Source organism: Phoenix dactylifera, chromosome 16, assembly GCF_051530095.1.
Source record: "Phoenix dactylifera cultivar Ajwa chromosome 16, Ajwa_hap1_PhDact_Kaust_v1.1, whole genome shotgun sequence".
In the NCBI taxonomy this organism is placed as follows: Eukaryota; Viridiplantae; Streptophyta; class Magnoliopsida; order Arecales; family Arecaceae; genus Phoenix; species Phoenix dactylifera.
The window spans coordinates 4,196,291-4,219,910 of record NC_143205.1 but is presented as its reverse complement, the minus strand read 5'-3'; the positions used below and the strand labels follow the sequence as shown (position 1 = coordinate 4,219,910).

The 23,620-nt window shown below is 37.7% G+C and overlaps 1 protein-coding gene across 1 annotated transcript; it reads right to left on the bottom strand.

Moving 5' to 3' along the window:
* Nucleotides 1–9,914: 9,914 nt before the first annotated feature.
* Nucleotides 9,915–22,458, bottom strand: LOC103696022 (kinesin-like protein KIN-7J). The gene is made up of 14 exons (XM_008777508.6): nucleotides 22,164–22,458; nucleotides 21,270–21,520; nucleotides 20,539–20,628; nucleotides 20,336–20,436; nucleotides 20,107–20,220; nucleotides 19,926–20,007; nucleotides 19,778–19,845; nucleotides 19,612–19,677; nucleotides 19,395–19,519; nucleotides 13,621–13,960; nucleotides 13,121–13,225; nucleotides 12,022–13,029; nucleotides 10,756–11,090; nucleotides 9,915–10,581 (listed from the first exon to the last, which is right to left on the bottom strand). Exons 1-14 carry the CDS (start codon nucleotides 22,220–22,222, stop codon nucleotides 10,257–10,259), a joined length of 3,069 nt encoding a protein of 1,022 aa, XP_008775730.2. The 5' UTR covers nucleotides 22,223–22,458; the 3' UTR covers nucleotides 9,915–10,256.
* Between the last annotated feature and the right edge of the window lie 1,162 nt (nucleotides 22,459–23,620).

Below are 23,620 nucleotides of genomic sequence, written 5' to 3'. Positions count from 1 at the left end.
GTTGTCATATCTTATAATTGAGTCACCCAGTTAAGAAATATGCTCTATGAATGTTTTGTATCTTGAAGAAACTAATGACTTTCTTTCAAGAAAGAAAAGGAGTTTGTTAATAATGCAGGATCCTTGAGCAAGAAAATGAGAGATTTCTACTTGAAGGATATCTACATGTAAGATACAATAAACATTCACATGCAAACAAGAGAGAGGACCTTCATCAGCCAAAAGTTCATACATAAGAAATCTAGTAGGTATTTGACTGAAGAATGTAGAATGAATTGGTAATTCTAGATACCTCTCTCATAAATTAATTGAGCAAAGTCAATAACTTAAATCTTATTATGGCATGATTAAGATCTTTAATTGTTAATTTTTGATATCATGTCTATATATATATATTGATTGACTTATACTTTTAGAAATTGTTTCATGGTTTGCCCAAACTAAAATATATCTTTGCCTATGTCATAACCATGAAATACACAAGTTTATGCTTAAAATTTTGATTTAAAATAACTTGTCAGAAATTATGAATCCATGAGCTTAATGAAAATGTTGTTTGCATGATATACATCTATATGATACATAAGATTATTTCTTTATTCTGTTCTTTCATGTAAATTACTTGAGAATAACAAAAAGAGAGAGAGATAAAGAAAAGAAAATGGATATTATTCAAGAGAAGGCAAGTACTCCAATCTTAAGCAAAAGCAAAAACAAGCATAATATATTCGGCACATTTGTGATACTTGTATGAGCATTCTTTTGGAAGGGATAAAATTCGTAATTAATTACACTTAAATAGAGAGAGTTTCAAGCGAACATTTTAACCTTTCTATATTGCTCATCATAGGGATGGTGCCAATGGGGAGGCTAGTGGTAGTACCCGGCACTATTTGACCCAACTATTCGGTGTAGGGCATATTAGGGACGGCACAAGAGGGAGGCTAGTGGTAGTACCTCGTGCCCCTTCCAACTCCACCGGATAGGGAGCAAATAGAGTATAGAGCACAAGAAAGTAAAAATGAATGACAAAGTAAATGAAAGTATAAGAAGAATCAAGTCAAGCTTTAATCACTTGGAAACACACCTTAAGAATGAAATCAGTGCAAGATTATATTTAAATAAGGGGAGTTTATTTGAAAAGAATTGATTTTGGTCCTTGACATGCTTATTCTTAATATTTCAATGTATGACTTAACACATAATCTATTTTGCATATGGCATGATGTCTTGAATTATGGGTTCTCAATATTTTGTAATGCTCCATGCTTGGATAAGTTGATTGGAATATGTCTTAACTTTGCTCACAAGTTTTTGCTTCACCCTTGCCTCAAACTAACTTGTGTTCCAATGCTTGAATGTTTGAAATACTACATAAAGTTTTTAAGTAATATTAAGAAGAAATTTCAGTTTTATCATTCACGATTATCTTTGGAAGTTAAATAGATTTACAAAAAGAAGAAGAGAAGGATACTTCTATTTAGGCAAAATGAATTGATCTTGATCTATCTTTCTGCTTGCCTAACTTTGATACATAATGTCCTAATACTTATTAAAATATTCTCCATTGTGTATCGAAACTCAATATTAAATATAAAGATTCTGAAAGTGCTCTAATGTTATTGAAATATGTGTTTTCAATCTTAGTGATTTAAGATGAGCTTCAATGTGAAAAATACATATCTCAAATCATGATTTAAAAGCCTCTATTGAAAATCTTTATAAAATTCAGAATCTGATTTTGTATAAAAGCTTAAACTCAATATGATTCCTAGATAAAAACTACAGTTTAAGAAAAATAGAATAATTCTGATGCCTTGATTGTTTGCCCCGATACGCATCTGAAACATATCATTTCTTATCCTTACAGTGTACCAATATTGGTCCAAATGATGTGTCTTTCGATGATCTTGATTGCAAACAAAAATTTCTAAATATATAATTTTATTTTGATATTAAAAAGGGATTTATTGTGTTTCATGTATACATTGCTGAAAAACTATGATTAAGTAATTGAGTTCTATAAATCTATATACCTCAATGATCATCTATATGTTTTTCTCTCCTACATTCTTCAAGACTTCCATCAGAATATATATAGAGTGAATGATCTTAAAGCTAGAAATATTTCAGCTCACTCAAATGATTCTAAAAGAAAGAAAATGTAAATGCTTTTGAAAGAAACTGAGCTTAAAATGAATCATTTTCTGTTTAATATTTCTATACATTTTCTCTAAGATTAAGAGAAAGCATAACTTGTTCTTGAAGGATTAGAAAGAGTAATTGCCACAAATTTTGAATAATACTAGATTACTCTACATTCTCGATATCATAGAATTTCAGTCTTATTCACGTTTATCATTAAAATCTGAAATTCAACAATAGAAAAGAATGATTAAAGAAGAATGCATCTTTTGAGGGGGAGCTTTAGATATTCAGTATCTTTTTATGGATTGATTTTAATGAACCTCCTTATATTGCAAGACTTGCTTTAATTATATAATGAGTTTATACCTTGAGATGAGTTCTATAAAGGTTGTCTTATCTCAAACATTGAGTCTTATGAAAATAAGCTGAAACTTAATCGCATAAATCTATAACTAAAGGAGAGAGAAAGCATACTAAATGAAAAGTGATCCTAATGCTCTCCAAAATGTATCATCTGAAATTTAAATATACAAATCTTTATGATACACCTTGAGGCTTGTTATTTGGTTAATATATCTTATGCATAAATCATGAACCAAATTGCAATTCAAACAGTTGATCTTAAGAGCCTCTAACTTAATGAAAAAGGGGGAGAATTATGTGTTGAATTTTCTTGAGTATCTCTTAGAAAACCTATTTTTGAAATTTACTGATGAGGTCTCATTGGCTTGTTCTTTAGAACTTCAATTTTTGTGCCAATTCATTATTATATGTACCAAAAATTTTTTTTAAGGATTAAAGTTTTTATAAGAACCTTCAAAGCTTTGAATTTTATGTATGCTCTAAGATATATCATAAATTGCATGAATTCATATTTTTGGCATTTATGCCACAATATTTTTACACCATAAAAGAACTTTGCAATCATACTTAATATACTGCACTTATACTCTGAAAATTAATTAAATTGCTCTCATGTTGATAAAATACTTAATATATTGGGCAAAAGATCTTAAATGAACAAGCTTTCATACTTATTATTGAAGAGAGGTTAGATTTCCATTCGTGCTTTCTTTGAATATCATTCGTGGTACTTCTTGAATTAACTTAAGAAAGATTCCATCTACACTTGAGTTGAAAACTATTCTTGGAATCACATTCGATGTGTTCTGCTCTGAAATTATCTTAATTGACTCTGATCTATACTCATTAATCTTATTCTAATATTATTGCCTTGAGTTATATGATTCATATCTCTGCAATAATTTGACATGCAAATCAGAGTACAATAAGAAAAAGAAATATTTGAGTAGTCTTATCTTTGTGCTTAATGTTTCACTATCTTTTTGATGTTGTCAAAAAGGGGGAGAAATATCTAAATATATGTTCACAATGCTTTATGTTTTGAATTGAATACAAACCAGCTTAAATTTAGATATGTTGATTATGTTAAGCTGATTAAATCTAAAGCATCATCATGAAGTATGTTTTAAATATATATGTTTTCTACTTCATGCAACTTAGCTATGCACTACTTCTAGAACACAATATATTTTATATTGCATATACTCCAAGTTTTGTCATCATCAAAAAGGGGGAGACTGATGACCCAAAGATTGATTTAAAGATTGATTTTGATGATCACAAAACCTTGAAGTATAAATACTAATGTTTGTGTTGCAAGGAGAAAGATATTTATTTTGCAAGGAACATAGCAAGTTGGAAGAACACAAGAAGAACTCCAAAGTTCTCAAGAAAAGTTGGAAGAAAGTTACACTTCATTGGCCCAAGTTTCAAATTCAAAGGACTCAAGTTGGAAGAGCAAATTCAAAGAAAAATTCAAAAGAATAGTCCTCGAGTCGACTCCTGGATAGTACGAGTCGACTCCAGGGAGTAACAAGGCAGAAACATAGAGAAGATATTTTGGACCCTGAGAGCCGAGTCGACTCCCGAAGAACTCGAGTCGACTCCGATGGTTGGCAGGTCGACTCCTAAGGAAGTAAGAGTCGACTCCCAGAGAAATACAAGGCAAAAAGTCAGAGAGCCAATTTCAGACACTGAGAGCCGAGTCGACTCCCGCGAAGTCCGAGTCGACTCCGAAGCAGCGCAAACCCAAAGACAGAAGACGGTATTTTCGTCTCTGAGAGGCGAGTCGACTCCAAGACAGTTCGAGTCGACTCCAAGGCAGCGCGACCCCAAAATACAGAGGATCAGTTTTCGGGCTCTGAGAGCCGAGTCGACTCCAAGAGAATCCGAGTCGACTCGAGGAAGAAAATCAGAAAATATGTCCTCTGGATTTCTGAGAATGAGCCAACCCCCAAGTGCCCGAGTCGTCTCCAGCTATTGGCGAGTCGCCAGTTAGGTCCGAGTCGACTCTAGGACAAGGCATGCACATTAATTCAAATTTGGAACAGTGGCCGAGTCGTCTCCAGAAAAGCACGAGCCGACTCCTGCAACAGGCGAGTCGACTCCAGATCGCGCGAGTCGACTCCGATCCCAACGGAAACTTTGTCAGGAGTTGCAGACTGTGCACAACGGCTCTATTTTTGTCTCTAACGGCTAGATTTCTATTTCCACGACATCTAAAGCTATAAAATCAAGAGGAGAGCTAGGATAGAGAGGATGGAAGTGGGAGAAAACATTTAGGAAAGAGATCTCAAAGAAAAATCTCCCAAAAGCACAAAAGGGCCATTCAAAGCAAATAGAGAGAAGAAGAGCATCCGAGTGAATCCCAAAGCTTTCTCTTCAACTGTGTGCTGCCTCGGTGATCCTCTACTTCGTGCAAAATCAGAAGAGGGTCAAGTGAAGAAGAATGAGTTCCTCCATCTATGAATTAGTTTGAGGGCTTCTTCTCTTTACTTTACTTATTTATATTTGCTATATCTGCTTAAGTGAGAAGCTTGTATTTGTTTTTAAACCTTTGTTTTAATATCTTGTAACTTGATTCAATCAAGGGATTGAATCAAGGGGTTAAGGTTTGTTGGTGAGCCAAAGGAAAAACCAACGGTGTAAGGTTGTGGTTGGTGAGCCTTTGGAAAAACCAACTGGGTTGATTGTGAACCCGGAAAACAATCGTTGTAAGGTTGTGGTTGGTGAGCCTGTGGGAAAACCAACTGGGTTTGATTGTGAACCCGGAAAAACAATCGGTTGGTTCTAGTCGGTGAGCCTGTGAAAACCGACCGAATTCGTTGTTATCTCGCAAAACAACAAGTTGGGTTGTGAGCTTGTAAAACAACCGGCTGTAATCGGTAGGATTATAGTGAAATTCCCAAGAGGTCTTGGGGAGTGGATGTAGGTGCTGGGGTGCACCGAACCACTATAGTTTGTTGTGTTTGTAATGCTTCTTGTCATTGTCTAACTTACTCACTTACTTACTTAGATAAATTGCTTGCTTAACTCTTATCCGCGCATCCTTTAGTTGCAAGCATAATCAATCAAGTCACAATCTATACATCAAACTGTTGCTAAGTTTAAATTTCACTGTGCATCTATACAACTTAGCATAATTAACTCTAAAAGATTAGAAGTAGTTGAAAAGTTTTTAAAAGACCCAATTCACCCCCCTCTTGGGTTGTATCTACTGGGCAACACTCACTCTCCCCTCCTGCCACAAGGAACGGATCGGGAGCAGCACCATCGGAGAAGGAGGGATCTGCAGCTCGTCCCCGCACTGCGTCGCCGGAGCAGACGCAGCAGCTCGCCGGAAAAGCCCCACAGCTCTTTCCCGGAGCTAGGTGAGTCCTCTGATCACTCTATCCCTCTCATTTCACATTCCGATCTATCCGGATGAGTGATCAAAACAAAAGAGAAATAAAGAAATGAAAAGAAAAAGGAAGAAGAAGAAGAAGAAGAAGAGGAAAGGAAGGGAGAAGAGCTTACCGGATGTCCTCGGTCGCGAATCCGGCACGATGAGCTCGGCTGCAGTCGTCGACGGCTGGAGGCTCTTACTCCCCTCTTCCAATCGCGGGGAGATCGTCTACAACTCTCCTTTGGCTGCGGTGAGTTCGATCGCAGCCATAGCCACAGTGGTGGGCTTCTCCCCCACTGTAGTGAGAACGAAGGAGCCGCCGGCTCTGACTGCAGGCTCCGCTGGCCTTCGGCCGGAGCTGTGGTGGGCCGGAGGCCCCTTCTTCTCAAGGGGGTTGGTTCCGATCCCCAAAGAACAGAGAGGGGGGCCGGCCGCTGCGGGCGCGACCACGGGTTCGGCCGTGGGCGCCGCTGGTCGCGACAGACCTCTTCCGTGAGGGGGAGCCGCCCTCCTCCCTTCTGAAGTGAAGAAGGATGAAGAAGAAAGGGGGAATCGGCCGCTACAAGCGGAGCCGCGGGTGATGTTGGCCGGCCGTCGGCACCCCCGACCTCGGACCGTCTCCCTCTCGAGCGCCCTTCCGAGCTCGCCTCCTAGTTTCATGGGAGAAGAGGAGGAGGAGATCGGGAAGGGAAGAAGAAAGAAGGAGATGAGAAGAAGAAAAGAAAGAAGAGGGAGGAAGCTTCGGGAAGGGAGAAGAAAAGAAGAAAAAAAAAAGGAAAAGAAAAGAAAAGAAAAAAAAATGGCTGTGGGCCGAAATCGGCCTAATTCCGAAATGGGCCTGATTCCGGAGTGGGCTTCAAATAAACTTGGCTTTAGAAGCCTGAAGCCGGGCTGGGCCCTGATTCAAGCCTAGTGTTCTTAAATCTAAAACTAACTGGGCTTGAAGAGCTCAAATTTTAATATAGGGACTAAATTGAATATAGTTTGAGACTAGGCTCCCTTTTAAATTAATTAGAACTGATAAGAATTAATTATAAATTAACTAATTGTGTTTCTGGGCCTGAATACAAATGGGCCCAGTAATTGAATCAGGCCACGGGCCTGATCCAGAAACCAATTAAACTTTGGGCCTGAATGCAAATGGGCCCTGACCTGAACTAGAGAGCAATTGGGTCAAACCCGAACCAGAAGGTGAACCAGACCTGAATCAGAAATTTAATCAAATCCGAACCAGGAAGTAGATTAGACCAGAACCAGAAATTGAATTGGGCCATGGGCCTGAACCAGAAATTAAATTGGGCTATGGATCCGAAAATGAAATTGAGTCCTATGGATGGGTTGTAAATGACTTTAAGATTATAAATAAATAGAAATTAAATATGTCAGTGACATGTAATTTAATGATCTTGCTAGGTATTGAAGAATTGGCATTTGATGGGCAAATTAAGGTAAGTAACATGCCTTAATCTTATTATGGATCATGTATCACGTTTTATATGGTGAAAAAGTATTATTTATAGAATTGGAATTGTGTATATGAATTGTGGAAAATATAAGTAACCCGGATATAATCTTATGTTTTATCAAATACTTGTGACTATTTGATTATGAAATTGTATATGATTATTTATATTTTCACAAAATTAGGATCCAACATGTGTTAGCAAATGATTGCATGATTTTGGATAAATAGCATCCATAATGATTATTATATTATTTACATATTATTATGATGAGGTAGAAAGATGCATGGAAAGAAAAATAAAGTTTTCAGCATGATCATGAATTTTATTCAGCATGATGCCATTACTCACTTTCCAATGTACCGATGAGAAAAGATTTATGAAAAGCATGATATGTTTTTAAGAACTCTCAGATCGCTATGTACGGCCCTCGCCAGCGGGTTATAGTAGCTTGGTTTAGACCCTGCCAACGGAGAACAATAGTTGGCAAAGATTATGGCCCTCGCCAGCGGGTTACAGTAGCTCGGCATACGGCCCTCGCCAGCGGGTTACAGTAGCTCGGCATACGGCCCTCCCCAGCGGGTTATAGTAGCTTGGTTTAGACCCTGCCAACGGGGAATAATAGTTGGCAAAGATTTTGGCCCTCGCCAGCGAGTTACAGTAGCTCGGCATACGGCCCTCGCCAGCGGGTTATAGTAGCATGGCTTAGACCCTGCCAACGGGGAATAATAGTTGGTAAAGATTATGGCCCTGTCACGGGTAAGAATAGTGACCATAGCTGCACTATCATCTGAGAGCACGGATTTCAAAGCATGAATAATGATGAGCACGGATTTCAAAGCATGAATAATGATGAGCACGAATTTCAAAGCATGAATAATGATGAGTACGGATTTCAAAGCATGAATAATGATGAGTAGCACGGATTTCAAAGCATGAATAATGATGAGCACGGATTTCAAAGCATGAATAATGATGAGCACGGATTTCAAAGCATGAATAATGATGAGCACGGCTTTCAAAGCATGGATAATGACAAAAGTTTTATGATGCATAGCCATGTTTATGAAGTTGCATAAATGGACATGCATAGTTTATATGACTGGTTTGTTATATGAAATGCTTACTTTGTTACAACTGTTAGTTTCTTAAATTAATGCACTAGTATGAGAAAATATTATGATTGATCAGATAAGATTATGCATGGTTACTTACTGAGCTTTATAGCTCATACCCATTTATTTATGTTCTTACAGATGAATAGGAGATGCTAGGAACGAGGAGCGTGACATGCTTCAGGGTTATGGGGAAAAGAAAATGACACATTAAATGTTGCTATTTTTAGATGCTTTGTAATCAATCTTTTATTGATGAAACATTTGATAACATTCAAGAAAGAAATTGTTCATAATTGATTTAAAGTTTTAAAGTGGCTGCGTGTTATTGTGGGCAAGGGTTCGCAATAGCACGGCCGTGTCATGAACCAAATTCGGGGCGTGACAGTATGTATGTATGTGTGTGTGTATGTGTATGTATATATGTATGTATATATATGTATGTATGTATGTATGTATATATATGTATATATGTATATATGTATAAATATGTATGTGTGTGTGTGTGTCTATATGTATGTATGTATGTATGTATGTATGTATATATATATATATGTATGTATGTATGTATATATATATGTATGTATGTATGTATATATATGTATGTATGTATGTATGTATGTATATATATGTATATATATGTATATATATATATACATACACATATATATGTACGTATATATATGTATATATATATACATACACATATATATGTATGTATATATATATATATATATTATAATTGTGTTCCGGTAGCGGGTAGCCAAGGGTCAAATCACAAATTCATCCCACCCTTTAAAGGGTTTTAATTTTAAATCCTAAACCCTACAAAGTTTTGCTAAACAGGTTCTATTAGGGCTTGGGATGGGTTGGATACCTGAAAAAATTTGCCCGACTGCCATCCTAAGCATACCTCAATAGATATGACCTGGAATTGTTCATGAGGTTGCTGCTCCTTGATCAAATCGCATAGAAGTATGGAAGAATTGATTTGTGATGGATATGGTAAACGCCATGTTGCTTAGCTCTGCCTTATCCAAGAACTCGTGAGAGGAATCTTTACTTTTTGCTTGCTATATCCTTAATAGGATAACTTCTAGAGGTAGCAACAAAACCCCTTTTGAACTGTGGAAGGGTAGAACATCTAAACTGATTATCTCAAAGTGTGGCAGATTTGTAGATAAGGTAACAATACCTGAATTAAATAAAAAGAAGATAGATCTGAGATGTTAGAAGCTATCCTTAAAGGTTATGCTAGCAATGTTAAATATTCAGTAGATTGAAGACCGTTTACTTACATCATGGAAAATGTACACCAGGAGAATATTTTTTCACCTTGAGGGGATACAAATAAGATTTTCTAGTTTTTATAACCAGCCTGTTGAAAAAAGCATTCAAGTTTTCTGAAATTCAATATCTTAGCAAAACAAAGACATAATATGCCTGGAAAACTTGAATGATAAAAAATGACAAAGTTATTGCAAGCTCAGGATACAGCCTCCTATAAACTAGATGTTGAATTCATTCATTAGTACAAGAGGAAGCATAAGTTCAGAAATAAGACTGCCATGATTGTAAATTGTAATAGTTTGTTAATAATAGTAAACACAAATCTTTCTACGGAACAACCAGAATGAAAGAATCATGGTGGAAGAAAAAAGCAAAAAATATGTATATCTATTATATATATTAATTGATTTTGAGTCGCAGGAGATGAGTGGTGCCTGCAAATAAACTGCCTCCCCGATTATGCTACCATCAACATTAGCAGTGCCATTTTTCTCACACGACAAAAGAGTTTCCACGTTTCCAGCTGTAAGATCTCCGGTGTGCTCGCTGTGGTGTGACTGTAAAGTGGAGTCCAAACATCTCCTTGAGGGCCTGCTCTGGCTCTGAGAGTCCAATCAGTTTAGCCACAAGAGATGCACTCTCTCTGACATGTTCCACATTAGTTTTGGTCCAAAGGCGTTGGGCTAGCTGTAGTCTCCTCTTTTTGGAATTCAAAGCAATTCCCCAGTTGGTGTAAAGGCTCTCCCTTTCCTCTGCTGGGATCCTCTTAAACATCTGTCTGTATAGCATTTCCCTTTCTCGTCGAATATTTCTCAAGCTTCCAACAGCAAAACATGAAAGATTCCATCATTTTAGTTATATAACAGTGCTGTTGAGTTCAAGATACTGGTTAGCACTAGATGGAAAATTACTTCAAATGTGATTTGTTTCTTTCATGAGTTTCCTAAGTCATAAGATGGGAAAGAAAAATAGCAGTAGAGCATGAACACACCTTGAAGCAAGTGTAAGCTTATGACCATCTCCTGCATCTGCTTTATCAAGATTTTCATGAGAAATGGTATTCTTCAGAAAGGATAATCTTCTATGCTCTACTTCCATGTAAATAGAATCTGCCGGATCGCCTTTGAAAAGGATGAAGAAGTAAGTCCGGTGTATCAAGGAAACATTGCATGTGTGCCAAAGCTCAACAATCTCCTGTTGCTTTTTCTCAAATTCCATGTGCCATTGGAAAGGAACTTCCAAGGAATTTGAGATTGTGTCCAAGCTTACATCCTTCACTGTAGTTTTCTCAACTCCAAAGTCTTCACTGGTGGTCCTTTTTGTTTCCTAAAATCATAGCTATGAACGTCAGTTCAATGGTAAGGGGTAGCATATTGCAGTTAGCAGGCATGTAAGAAAGAATTATACTATACTGCTATAGTCAGACAACGACAAAGTTGGAATTCAAGTGGTTTCACAAAGAAAATAAAAGGAAAGAATTGTATGAACCTTAGGAATATGTCCTGGAATAAAAGATTAAAAAGTGAACGATTTGAACAAAAGAATGTTACAAATTGCACTATGATAGTTCATGGGTCAAAAAAAAATTGAGAAATGTTTCGGAATGTTCCATGAATTATTTACTTAGAGTATCCATATTGAATATTACATCATTGTGATAGAACTGGATTAAAAAAATTTTGATGCTGCAACAAGAAAAGATGAGGTCTCAAATGTATTTTAGCGTAGCCATAAATATATGGCCAGCAGACTGTGTTCATGTTGTGTGAGTATGCGCATGTGTTTTTGTGTGCATTTGTTTGTATTTTCTCTTTATTTCCTGAAATCCAACCATGTCAAGAACAAGAATTACCAAAAACCAACCAAACAAATTGAGTATGCTGACTATGCTTTGAAATTCTGACTAACGATTTGTTCAAATTAGAAAGAATTATCATCTCTCAGATAAAATATATTGTTTCTGCAACTCCATACTGAAATTACCACTAAATGATCTGCTGTCGTTCTTGCCTGCAGAAAGAAGAATATTCAGTAAATAATCCTCTTCTACCAAGTTCAACAAAAAGACATTCTGGTCAATGAATATGAATGGTATGTATCACTCTGGTCGATAAATATGAAGTGTATGTTAACTAAAATTTTCAGCATTTTGGTTTAATGTCATGAAAATATTATATGAAGTCCTCATATCATGCACAAAATGAAAATCCATGCATATGAAGTAAAAGGTTTTCACTGCACAGATGGTTATGCACACCTGGGCATCAGGAGCTGGTTTCTGATACTGATTTTGAGCCATCTCTCTCAGTTCTGCAACAAAATTACTGATACTGGTAATGCCCTCTTCAGAAGCAGTTTTCATATCCTGTGTTCTATTGAAAGCAACCGTATCAGAGGCCTTAGATGCTTCTGATGAAAGAGTTTCATTTTCTGCGGTGTGCTTTAGTGTAGAAAGTCTTCTTTGAACCCTTTCAGGAAACTTCTCAAGGAAGCCATTAGATGGTGTCTTATTATTTTGTTCTCTGTCCTTGAACCAACAAATTGAACCAGTCATCAGACTTGCTCTGCAACTTCTACTTCTAGAAAGTGCCAAGTCTCTAGAGCTCATTATATCTCTCATTGAGGACCACTGAGATGATTCATCAGGATATTGTTTAACACAATTGTCAACAGTCACAGCCACTAGTTGCCGCTCCGATACAGGTAGTGTGGCAACATCTCCCAGATGTTGTGGTCCATGATCTGCAAGCCTGTCAGCTTCAGTCAGGGGTAGCAGACTATCACTTTCATCAGTCAACAGCAGATTGAATTCTTCATTTTTACTTGCGCTTAATCCATTTATCTCAATACACTGGACTTCCTTGCAATGGTCTTCAGAATCGTCAGATGTGATTTGAGCAATGCCTTCCTGCCTCTGATGTGGCAACAGTCCATTAAACTGATAATGGCTAATTGATTGCCAGGGAGAGATAGCATGCTGCTCTTCTGGTTTGTTGGAAAGCTTCTGGTGATGGTCATTCCAATTACTAGTTCCATATGATGCATCATACATTATAAATCCAAAAGGTGAGATAGCATGCTGTTCCTCTGGTTTGTCAGAAGGCTCTAGGTGGTGCACATAGCAATTATTGATTCCATGTGATGCATCAAATGTTGCAGAGCCAAAATCTAGATTCTGATATGCAATACCTGGTGTCTCAGAAAGTGAAAGAACATCTTCAGACATATTCTGTACATTGGATATCGAGGACTGACTGCATTCATCCTGAAAAATAAAAATAAAAATAAAAGTCTGAGGAAGAATATTTTAATTTATCAAAAACCTAGCTTCAAACTCTAAATAGAAGGATGAATACCCATTGCCTTGAAGCTCGATTATCCCCTACAACTTGGAGCAAATCCTCAAGGCGAGATTGAGCAAGATCTCTTTGCTGCATCAGCTCCTTGATCTCCTTTTCCATCTGGAACGAAAAACATGAATATCTTTTAGTCCAGCATGAAACATTTCTCATCATGTAAAGGAAAGGAGAGTGCCTATAAAGTTATCAAAAAGTAGTTACTTATATATTCTTTTCTACAAATGGTCCATCTACTGTCTACGGCTCATTAGAATGTGTAAAATCATCCTCCTTATGTGTTTACTAGGAGCATTATATTTTGCATCAATAAAATCCCATCCATGGGTTGCAAAATGATTGAAGTATGAGATTGAGTACCAAGGTAAGAACAGAACTGATGTCACATATAATATCTTACATAAGAGTGCAAAGTGCAGTTATGAAATTGGACATTTATACATGTGCACTGAGACCATGCATACATTGACATCCACAAGATCAAGAGTTTATTCCATAACCTTTTTAATCTGGACATCCTTCTCACTCAAGACATCCGAAGGAGATGTACAGGAGGCTGATGCTGATCTTGGGTATTTCAATTCACTCTCCAGTCTTGCAAGTTCTCTTTGTAAATGCCTTACCAGTGCCTTGTCAGACATCACAACATTGACTTGTGCATTGGTAACTACCTCTTTTGCACAACTTGCAAATAAAAGAGTGTTCCTGGATTGTTCAATGTGGCTTCGTGCAGGGCTCATTGTGCAAATAATGGCTGTTCTCGCATTACTTCCCAAGGAATATTGTAATATGCGTGTTAGCTTTGAATCTCGATAAGGAATATGCCCATTTCTTCCCTTGCTGCATCAAGAGAGGTAGGGGTGAAGAAATAATTGATAAAAATGATACACGTTGACAGTCAATTGAAAGAAAAAGAAAAAAAAATATTTAAGAGCAGCAATGTAGCAAGAACTTTTGAGCAAGTAAAGCTGTATGAGGGCAAGCAATGTATTGAACAGTAAAGAAATGAGATTTCTTCTTGGAATACCATCTATAAAACATAATTAGCTCGATATTACTAAGACAAAAGGAAAAATGGTCAATAGATCTCACATTATTCCCAAATTATTGCAAAAACATGTAATTAAACTATTGGAAGTTCTACATCACTAGGAAGTAAACTTACGTAAACTATAGGTGTATGCCTGGACAACTCCCAAATTGGAGATGGTTTTGGTTATCAGATGATCAAAACCATATGCTCTTTCACTGAAATAAAATTTGTGTACATCTTTTAGAAGCGTGTACACTATCTCATGTTTGGGAGAGAAGAAAGACAGAAAGGTACCATCAAGAGGGAGGTCTGAGTTATTGCTTATGCTCAACAAAATTCAACTTCTTGAGATCTGTACTATTATATTACGATCAATCAAATTCAATATATAGGGTGTGATCCAGAATACGGTATACATGATATGTAGATCTATTAGCAGGTGATCCCACAACTGGACTCAACCCTCCAACCTAACATCACCGGCCCCACCTTATCTTGACTACCAATACTTGTTTAAATTGATTAGCATGGCTTATGAAATTAAAAATCAAACCCAAACCCAATCAGAAGTTGAATCCACCTAATCAGCATCTGTTCAGTAACTCTGATGGGCTTGAATCAAGTGAAGATGCTAAGGCAGCTACTTAGTTACTTGAAAATTTCAATAGTCAAACTCTTGATGAATGAAATGTCAAAGCCATGAGCAATTATAAGTCTAAAAAATTATGGTTGAATCTGGTTTATGCCAAAGTTGTGACCTGACATCTACTTGCAGAGAAGTGTGTTTCTGGTAGTATGATGCTGGGTTTGCATTAGCTTTACTTTCATTTTATTACTTTCATCAGGTCCATTGAGATTCATTTCTTCAAGACCTAAACACCATGATTAGTTTCTTTCCACATAAAATGTATACATTATTTTGGCTTTCTTAATTTTCAAAACTGCAGACCATACAAAAGATGCTGTAGGCATCACTGGGAATATTAACTAGGACTTTGTTGAATACATTTATTCTCTTAGCAAATTCCATTAGTGATTATTCCAAGATTTTCTGCTCTCCGTTTGCAACGCTCAGTGAAGGCGATTCTATCAAAGGCCTCATCACAAGTTAAGTCGTTTATTCTGGTTCTTGCTCAGGTGATTACAACTCTGGCTATCCATTGAAATTTATCTTCTCAGCTCTTTATCATTAAATATTGAAGGTATTCCTTATGCTTACTGTTCCTCTGAGAACTGTGCTGGTTATCCTTTCAAACCCCTGAGAATGCTACCTTATCAACCCTTCGATAAAGATACTGCTGGTTGATATATTTTCTCTTCAACAACCAGTCTGTTAAATCTTATTGATGACAATATTGCACAAATTAGGCACTGTAATTGATCTTGTTGGGATTTGTATATGCAATAAGGACAGTTCTAGTCGAGCCTTGTCGATCTGTTTGGATTAACAAATGTCATTTTCAAACTTCCATAAGTCTAGTCTCACCCATTTCACCCAAAACTTCTAAACTCACTAGTGTTTTGAAGTTTGAACACAGAAAGCAAAATTAAGGATCCCGTTTTTTCTGATGCCACTACTCAACTCCATTGTAATTTGTAAATGATAAAATTATCTTAAGCAATTTTGTCTTTACTCTGTCCCCTAATGGGTACTCCTGACTACAACTGAAGGTTCACCATGTCTAATATGGAACTCCACAAGACTCTACATATCCTTCAAATTTATCCACCAGGGTCCAATTTTACCAAAGAAATACTTGTTTATCTTCTACATCAAATGAGATAAAATAGATGAGAATGCATTATCTCTTGGTGTTCAGTATTTGACTGTAAGGATTGCAAGTGGCAAACTCCATTTATGAAAAGATTTCCTTCACAACATACTTTCAGCATTTAAAACCATCTTATGAATATCAAACATTTCCAGTTATTAATAATTATACAGCTGAAAAGAAGTTATATTATAATTAAAAAATTATGACATTAAGTGATTGTTAATGTTTGTTAGACGTATTCAAATTTTAAATGCATGCTCCTGATTCTTTCCTTTACTTGATTTCTGCTGCAAATATGTTTATTTTGGAAGAACCAAAGGTGGGGGAACACCGATCATCAATTCATCAAGTAAATGAATCAACCAATACCAGATAAAGGAAATAGAGAAACAAAACAGGAACATCACCAACTTGGATAGGGGAGATTTTTGTGGGTGGAGTAGGTGGGTGGGGGGGGGATATGGTCAGATCACATACCTAACCTAAGTAGTTCTGATTTATGGTTGATTGCATCAGAAAATAAAGAAATTGTTGATATATTCAAGATAATTATGTATTTACAAAATACCATCACAATTCATCCTATTTCATTGCTATTTACTTCATATGTCAAACCAATATATCCCTAGATTTGTATTAGAAAAAAAAACGTAAATAACTTTGCTGAACACATCATCATAATTATATTCTGATCACTAACAATTTATTTTTTGACTGAAGTTCTTGAGATCATAGGGTGCCATACCAGGCACAGTTGATACATTATGCCATGCCTATATTGGACAATATGGCAGTTAATAGGATCTTAGGTCTCTATTGATGGAATTTCAAGCAGAAGGAAAGAGAAGATAGAACAAATAGGTGGATGAAAGGATATTCAATCACTTTAAGAGTGTAGAAATCGTAAACCATTCAAGAAAAATAGAGGTTACTTACAGTGGTCGCTACATGATTAACTAGTATAAATGTACTAGTCAAATTTAAAAATTGTACATGATAACTGAACATAAGGCACCAAAAAATTTAAAAATACTAAAAATGTCAATGTAAGCAAATATAAAGCAAAGGTTTGGAACCGTGAAGAACCGTGCCGAACCAACCAGTTTGGGGCATACTGAACGGACTGGTCGATTACCACCATAGTTCAGCCCATCGAATTGATACATAAGCCCTACCACCCTTACAGCCTCATCTTTCCCCTTTGGCTCCCCTAATGCATTTGAAGCCTCGCGAAGCCTTCTCCTCCAATATCTCTCTCTCTAGGTGAGTTTTCTCTCTTTGTTAGGGTTTGCTCGTTGTTGGATCCAGAGCTCAAATCCCTCTCTCTCCCTCTCTTTCTTTATCCTCCGGCTCTCTCTCTCGAAGCCCTCCTCCTCTGGATTTGCATGCATCTGATGGCATCCCATCCACCTCCAATGACAATGACAATGCCTAGCCAAGTGAATCCTCTCTCTCTTCCTCCCTCTCCTTCTTCCTCTTCCCCCTCTCTCTCTCTTCCTCCCTCTCCTTCCCCCTCTCCCCCACCCTTTCGCTATTTCGATAGACCCTATAGTGCAACCCATAATCGACTACTATAGGGATAGATTGATTTCATAATAGTAAATTATAATGCGATTAATTAGACATTTCATCCCAAAAGATCATTATAGAGGTATGTGAACACAAAATACAACATGATAGATATCTTATCAATAAACCTGAAATATAACTAGTGTAGCAAACTAAAAATAACTACAACAGAACAACACAAAAATAATGCTAGTAAACTCGAGTTCTAAGGATGTAATAGATAACAATGATAGTAATGACGATGGGTAGAGATAAGGATTGATGGATGAAGAAATGAGGGCTGGATAAAAGATGGTGATAGAATTAGTCGAATAATTATCTCTGCGAGTTTGGTCCCTCCAATCCAATGAGAATCTTCAGGCCGCACTCCGCCAAGGCATCGAGACGAAGGATGATAGGGTCAAGAATGTGGCTCTAAGAAAAAATAGGTCAAGAAGCAGGATGAAAGTGAAAAAGAATTTCTCAGGGCTTCGCCTATGGTGGTACTCACCTTTCTAGGTTTTCTTCTTATTCTCTTTTAATGGCTGTTGTTCCTTCTTTTTTATAGGTGCTAAAATAGTTGAACAATCTTCCTAAAATCCTCCAAAATGGTTTCTATAATTTCTCCACTAATCCTTATCCAACTTCCTCAATAGCTCTTATCTTTCTCCCACTCGTCCTTGTCTTCCATCCAACCGCCTATTTCTGTTCCATGAATAGTAACTCGGGTCGGGTTACTGTTCTATGAACAGTAATTCGGGTCGGATTACTGTTCACGTGAACAGTAACTTTTTTTTTTGGTTGTCTTTTCTAACTTCCTTCCCTCTTCTTCCATACAATCAACATACACAATTCTATCTTTAAGATTTTCACCCATCCTCCTCAATTTCTAAATATGAGTGATGGCCATGTGCATTAAAGAAAGGCTAAGGCTCAAGCAATTAAGTGCAGTAATTTGTAGTTGGGTTAGGCTTCCTATCACATCTAGATGGACCCTTTTTGCTTGGCAGTCCTAGTACATGACTCGACTGAAATTTTAAGCCTAAACATGGCTTTGGATGAAAAACACGGAAACAACAAAAAACATAAACTATGTACAAAATGGAGCCCTGAGACTACATCACCCTAGTATGTTACAGTACCGACCCACACTGTACTGAACCAATCGCTGATTGGTATAAGCCTTGGTAGCGATCTGGAAGACGTTGTATAAAATTTTGAGGAGTACTTTGTACTAATTCTAGAATTATGATTGAAAATTGTTAGTTTATGCTAGAAAATGTACATAATTAATACCGGTTGATAGATTATTTTGAACTATTGGGCCGGGAATAATTTATGGACAGTTGCATTGATCTGATATCATTGGAAACACAATATCCCAAAAAAAATAATAATAATATCTGCATTGGAATAATAAAACAAACTGCATTTATATCTGTCTGAATCATAAAATAATCCATAAGCAATAAGGACAACATGGCACATTACCATGAAGTAGTTTATTTATAAATTTGAAATTAGAAGTCATAAAACTTTAAAGATATATAAGTTATATTTGTTCGCGGTATTTAGCAAATGAAAGATGTGTAAAGTTAAATATTATACTAAGTTTTGTTTCACTTTTTTTTTTTTTTTTTGAAACTTGGGATTGATGGAAACCTTGTTCGAAATTAGGGAGAGAGAGAGAGAGCAGGATGAAACCAAAATCTTTCGTATTGACATAACATGAGTCTTTAACAACTTGGTGAGTTTGCAACCTCCTATAATGACGTATGTTAGGTAGAAAATTCTTTGAAAACCCATGCCCAGATATACAGATCATGCTGTGTCTATAAACAAGTTATTTCAGGTCTTACGATAAGCAGACTTAAAAAGATAAAGATGAGAAAGATCGAAACAAAAGAAATTCAACAACCTTAGCTTGCGAATGACAGTTCCCAGGGTAAGCAAACTTCGATTTATGTGGCAACCTTCTTTCAGCCTCGTCCCGGCAGATAACACCTGAGATGCCCGTTCACTCCCTGCCAAATCAACAAAATTCTGTACCCAAAAAAAATCCAAAATCAGCCTCCTATCTCTTGCTCTCTAATTTGAATGAAAGACATAACAAATCCATAAAATTGACTTCATACCACAGTGGCTGCAAGGCTGCTTGAACTGTCTCTACTAAGAAACTCTCGGGCAGAACTTTCTATCGTCTGCACCAAACAACAAAATAAATAGATAAATTTTTTTAATCTATTTTTATTCAATTAATGAATTAAAAACTGTGTTTCTAAGCTGATTATAGGGGCAGACCAGTCTGAGTATTTGGTGAGATCTGGAGCTCATTTCATTTAAGGAGGTCTCTCCTATCTGTCTCTGAGCTGTAAAAAAAATACAATATGGGTCAGCATACTAAGAATGAGCAGACAAGCGTGATTCTTGAATAAAATTTGTTTCACACCTTCGCACAATGAAAGAAGCTCCTTGAGATGGCTCTGGTCCCTCAGTGTTTCCTCTGTAAGTTTCTCCACAATAGTCCCTCTCTATCAAAAACAATTAACAAATGAAGGATAAATAGAATATTCATGAAGAATAGAGAACTTATAAATCACCAGCAGCATTCACTAGGAGCAAACTGTTACCTCCGGATCATCAAGAAGTCGAAGAGGGGAGCTATCCGTGCTGAGGAGATCCCTTGCAGCTTCGTTGTAAATCTCCATGGCTGAAAATTTTAAAACGAATTCTCTCTCCTCATGCTGCAAAAGGAAAACGAAAAAAAATCATCTCCAAATAAAGGAACAAAAGAAAAAGATACTAATTCACAATTCGAAGACCAACTAAAATGTGACTGCAGAGTTGTCATCAGATAACCTTTTCTATGTAGTCATAAATATCTGCGATGCTATACTGTGTTATTCCAGTCATTGTGTATGTCTTTCCACTACTAGTTTGTCCGTATGCAAATATACTAGCTGAAAAAACAATATGCACATGTTCTACATGTTAGATCATAATATTAACAGGAAACATGAGCATGTAAGAAGAGATGGAGGGGGAGAGAGAGTTGTACTTACAGTTAATCCCACTGACAACTGAAAGAGCAACTTCCTTCGCACCTTCCTCATACACTTGTCTTGTGCTGCTTTCACATCCAAATACTCTGTCTATAGTCGCAGCAAAAAGCAACGGAAATTGGGATAAATGAAGTCAGAAATGCCAGAACGCCATATCATTTTTTAGAGATTTTTCATTCAAAATCATGTTTTGCTACTCTATTTTGGCCTATTTTTTGTTTTTAAAACATAAAGTGGTATCTAGGGGAGTTCAGGGGAAAAAGCAAGGACTCTGAAATTTTTACAATATAATATTCAAACTCCAATTCCAAGATATTTTGCCAACAGAGAACAATTCTTAGATTAGCTTGACCAGCCCCCTAACACACACACACACACACACACACACACACACACACACAAAGAGAAAGAAGGGGGGGAGAGAAACCTTATATATCTCCATTCCTGGAAAACTCTGCGAAAAAATTCCTAAGTTCTGTAAACTCTGTAACCTATGCATTTCAAAGACTCACCAGAGAAACCAATAAAACTTTTCAAACCTCAGATCAAACCAGAGCAAAATAAATGCAAGAAATCCACAGCACATTGAATTATCTCCACCACATTGTCAGAAAAATGACACAAGCACACCATCAAACCTTCCAAAACACTGGATAATTCAAACAGCCACATGCAACTCACTCCAACAGGCACATTGAACAAAATAAATTCAATGAATTCGGAGCACTTACCAAATGCATACACGATCGGTAGCATGGATCGCTCGGGGAGGCTGTTCTTGAAGATGATGGAGGTGTTGTTGATGCACTCCCAGTCAGAAGGATCACCCCTCTCCAGCTCCTTGTCATTCAGCGGCCGCACTCTCACAGACACCACGATCCTCTCCTCCCCTCCACGTGCAGCACCACCGCCGCCGCCCTCTGCCTTCACCCATCTCGCCAGCTCATCCCTGCCAACTGCCCCCATTGCTCCCCTCCCTCCCCTGCACCAGCCACCCAAAGCCTTCCACTTTATAATATCAAACCACAATCATAATTGAACTTCCGAAACCGAAAGCAAGAAATATGCAAATCTTAGCACTATTCTTCCCCTTCAACAAACGAACAAAGAAAGCGAAACAGAGAAGAGGAAAGGGAAGGGTGGCGAGCAGGTGTTGAGGTTAAGGAGGAGGTCAGTGGGATGGTGGAAGACAACGTACAACCGAGCCCCACCGGTGTTGCTCGTTATGGATCGCACATTCCATGGACCCATCTGAATCGACGGGCGCCATTCCGGCACTGACCGATCAGAGACCACACAGACAACTAATAGAAGCATAACATTTTCTAGTTTTCCATTGTTTGCATGCAAAGTTAACATAGAGGAGGGAAGGGCTCCCATTCGTTATACTTCTTTTTTTCGTTTTTATCTCCCAAGGCCGCCGCCTTGGTTTGGATTCTTCTCCATCTAGAGATGGTCCCCGCCATCTCCACACCTTCCCCACTCCTCCTCCTCCTCATTTTTTATGCTTTCTAGCTAATAATTCTCACATGGGGAAGATGGAAGAGAAGGTAGAAATGTTTTAAGTATTCTTAGAGGAAGCGAGAGAAAGATAAGCAATGTAGGCCGGTGGTGGAGTTATTTACCTACTCCTCGGGGTTCTTGGTGGGGTGGTTCCAGCGGAGCAGAATTCTGGAAACTCCATGAAAGAATTCTCGCATCCTCGCTTCCTCGAGCCCTGTTTCGCCAGCTTCGAAGATTTTGATCGATCGCTCGCTTCGAGCTCTCTTGGATTTCTTTTCGCTTCTATCTCTCGGACTCCTGGCGTCGTCCGAGAGAAGAAGAAGAAGGTGGAATTGAGAGATGGATGGAGTTTTACGATAAAGTTCGATAAATTATTACAGAGAGGCAAAAGAAAGAGAGTATATATTAAAGGGACGTCGGGGAGATCTCGTGAGAGAGAGAGAGAGAGAGAGAGAGAGAGAGGAAAAGAAAAGAGAAGGATCAAAGAAGGAAAGCAAAAGATGGCGTTGGTTGGTTGATGGCAATGGAGGAGGAGACCGTGGTGTTCCTCCCGTAGAGAACAACCGTTTCCTTTCCCTCCCCCTCCCTAGGATGAAATCACCCCTCCTTTTTTTCTTTTTCTTTTTTCTTCCCCTATTTTTCCGTCTCCTTGAAGTGGTAATGAATTTATATTATATGATTTTTAAATTTTATTTTTATGGCCAGTTGCTATTTATGAGCCTGGTATTTAATAGTTTATAAATCCAGAGTCTCTGTTTCTGATCTGGCTGTTGCAGGAGTGAAGGGGGGCGTTGGGGGTTGGTTTTTATTTTTTTATCAAGGCTGTGAGGCGCGAAAATCCGCGGCGGTTTGCAAGGTTTCCCTCCCAATCGCTGGACGCAATGAGAGCCGGTGGAAATTAACTGCTCCTGCAAGCGAAGGACTCACCAGGTGACGTGGGGGACGCTCTTCCGGTCCATTACTTTATTAGGTTTTAACTTTAGCCTGCAGCGCATGATCCCGGAATGACGCCTTTCTGACTCCAGGTAATGATATGGTGCACCCGGGCGGACCGCATTTTGCGGTCTACCTAGATTTCCATCCGTTGGATGCCAGCCAGCACATGATTTTTTTTTTCTTTTTTTCTTTTTTGTGATGCTGTAAACCACCGGTTGTGAAAAGAAAAAAAAAGAAGAAGAAATCATATATTTGAGATACCACGTAATGCCTTCTACAAAAAACCACGTATTTTGTGTAAAAATACTCAAGACATCTGCAGGGTAGTCATCATCAGGGCATCTTTAAAAAGAAATTCAGGTCATTACGCCGTTCTGGATGATCTTTGATTCTTTTTTTTTCCTTTAATTGGCATCTTTGACTCCTTCGAGATGATGGAGAAAAAGGTTCTAGACATCTGAAGCATTTCACTGGGGGCATCTGGCGAAAAAAATAAAACACATGGTGGCCCTCCTTCCGTGCCTTCCATTCCTGAAGCCAAAAAAGAAAATGTTCTAAGATCTCGTTGGGGAGAAAGATAATGCTGCTTGAGGTTTTTTCTCCCTTCCTTGTTGTTTCTTAAATGAGATACCATGCCCATGAT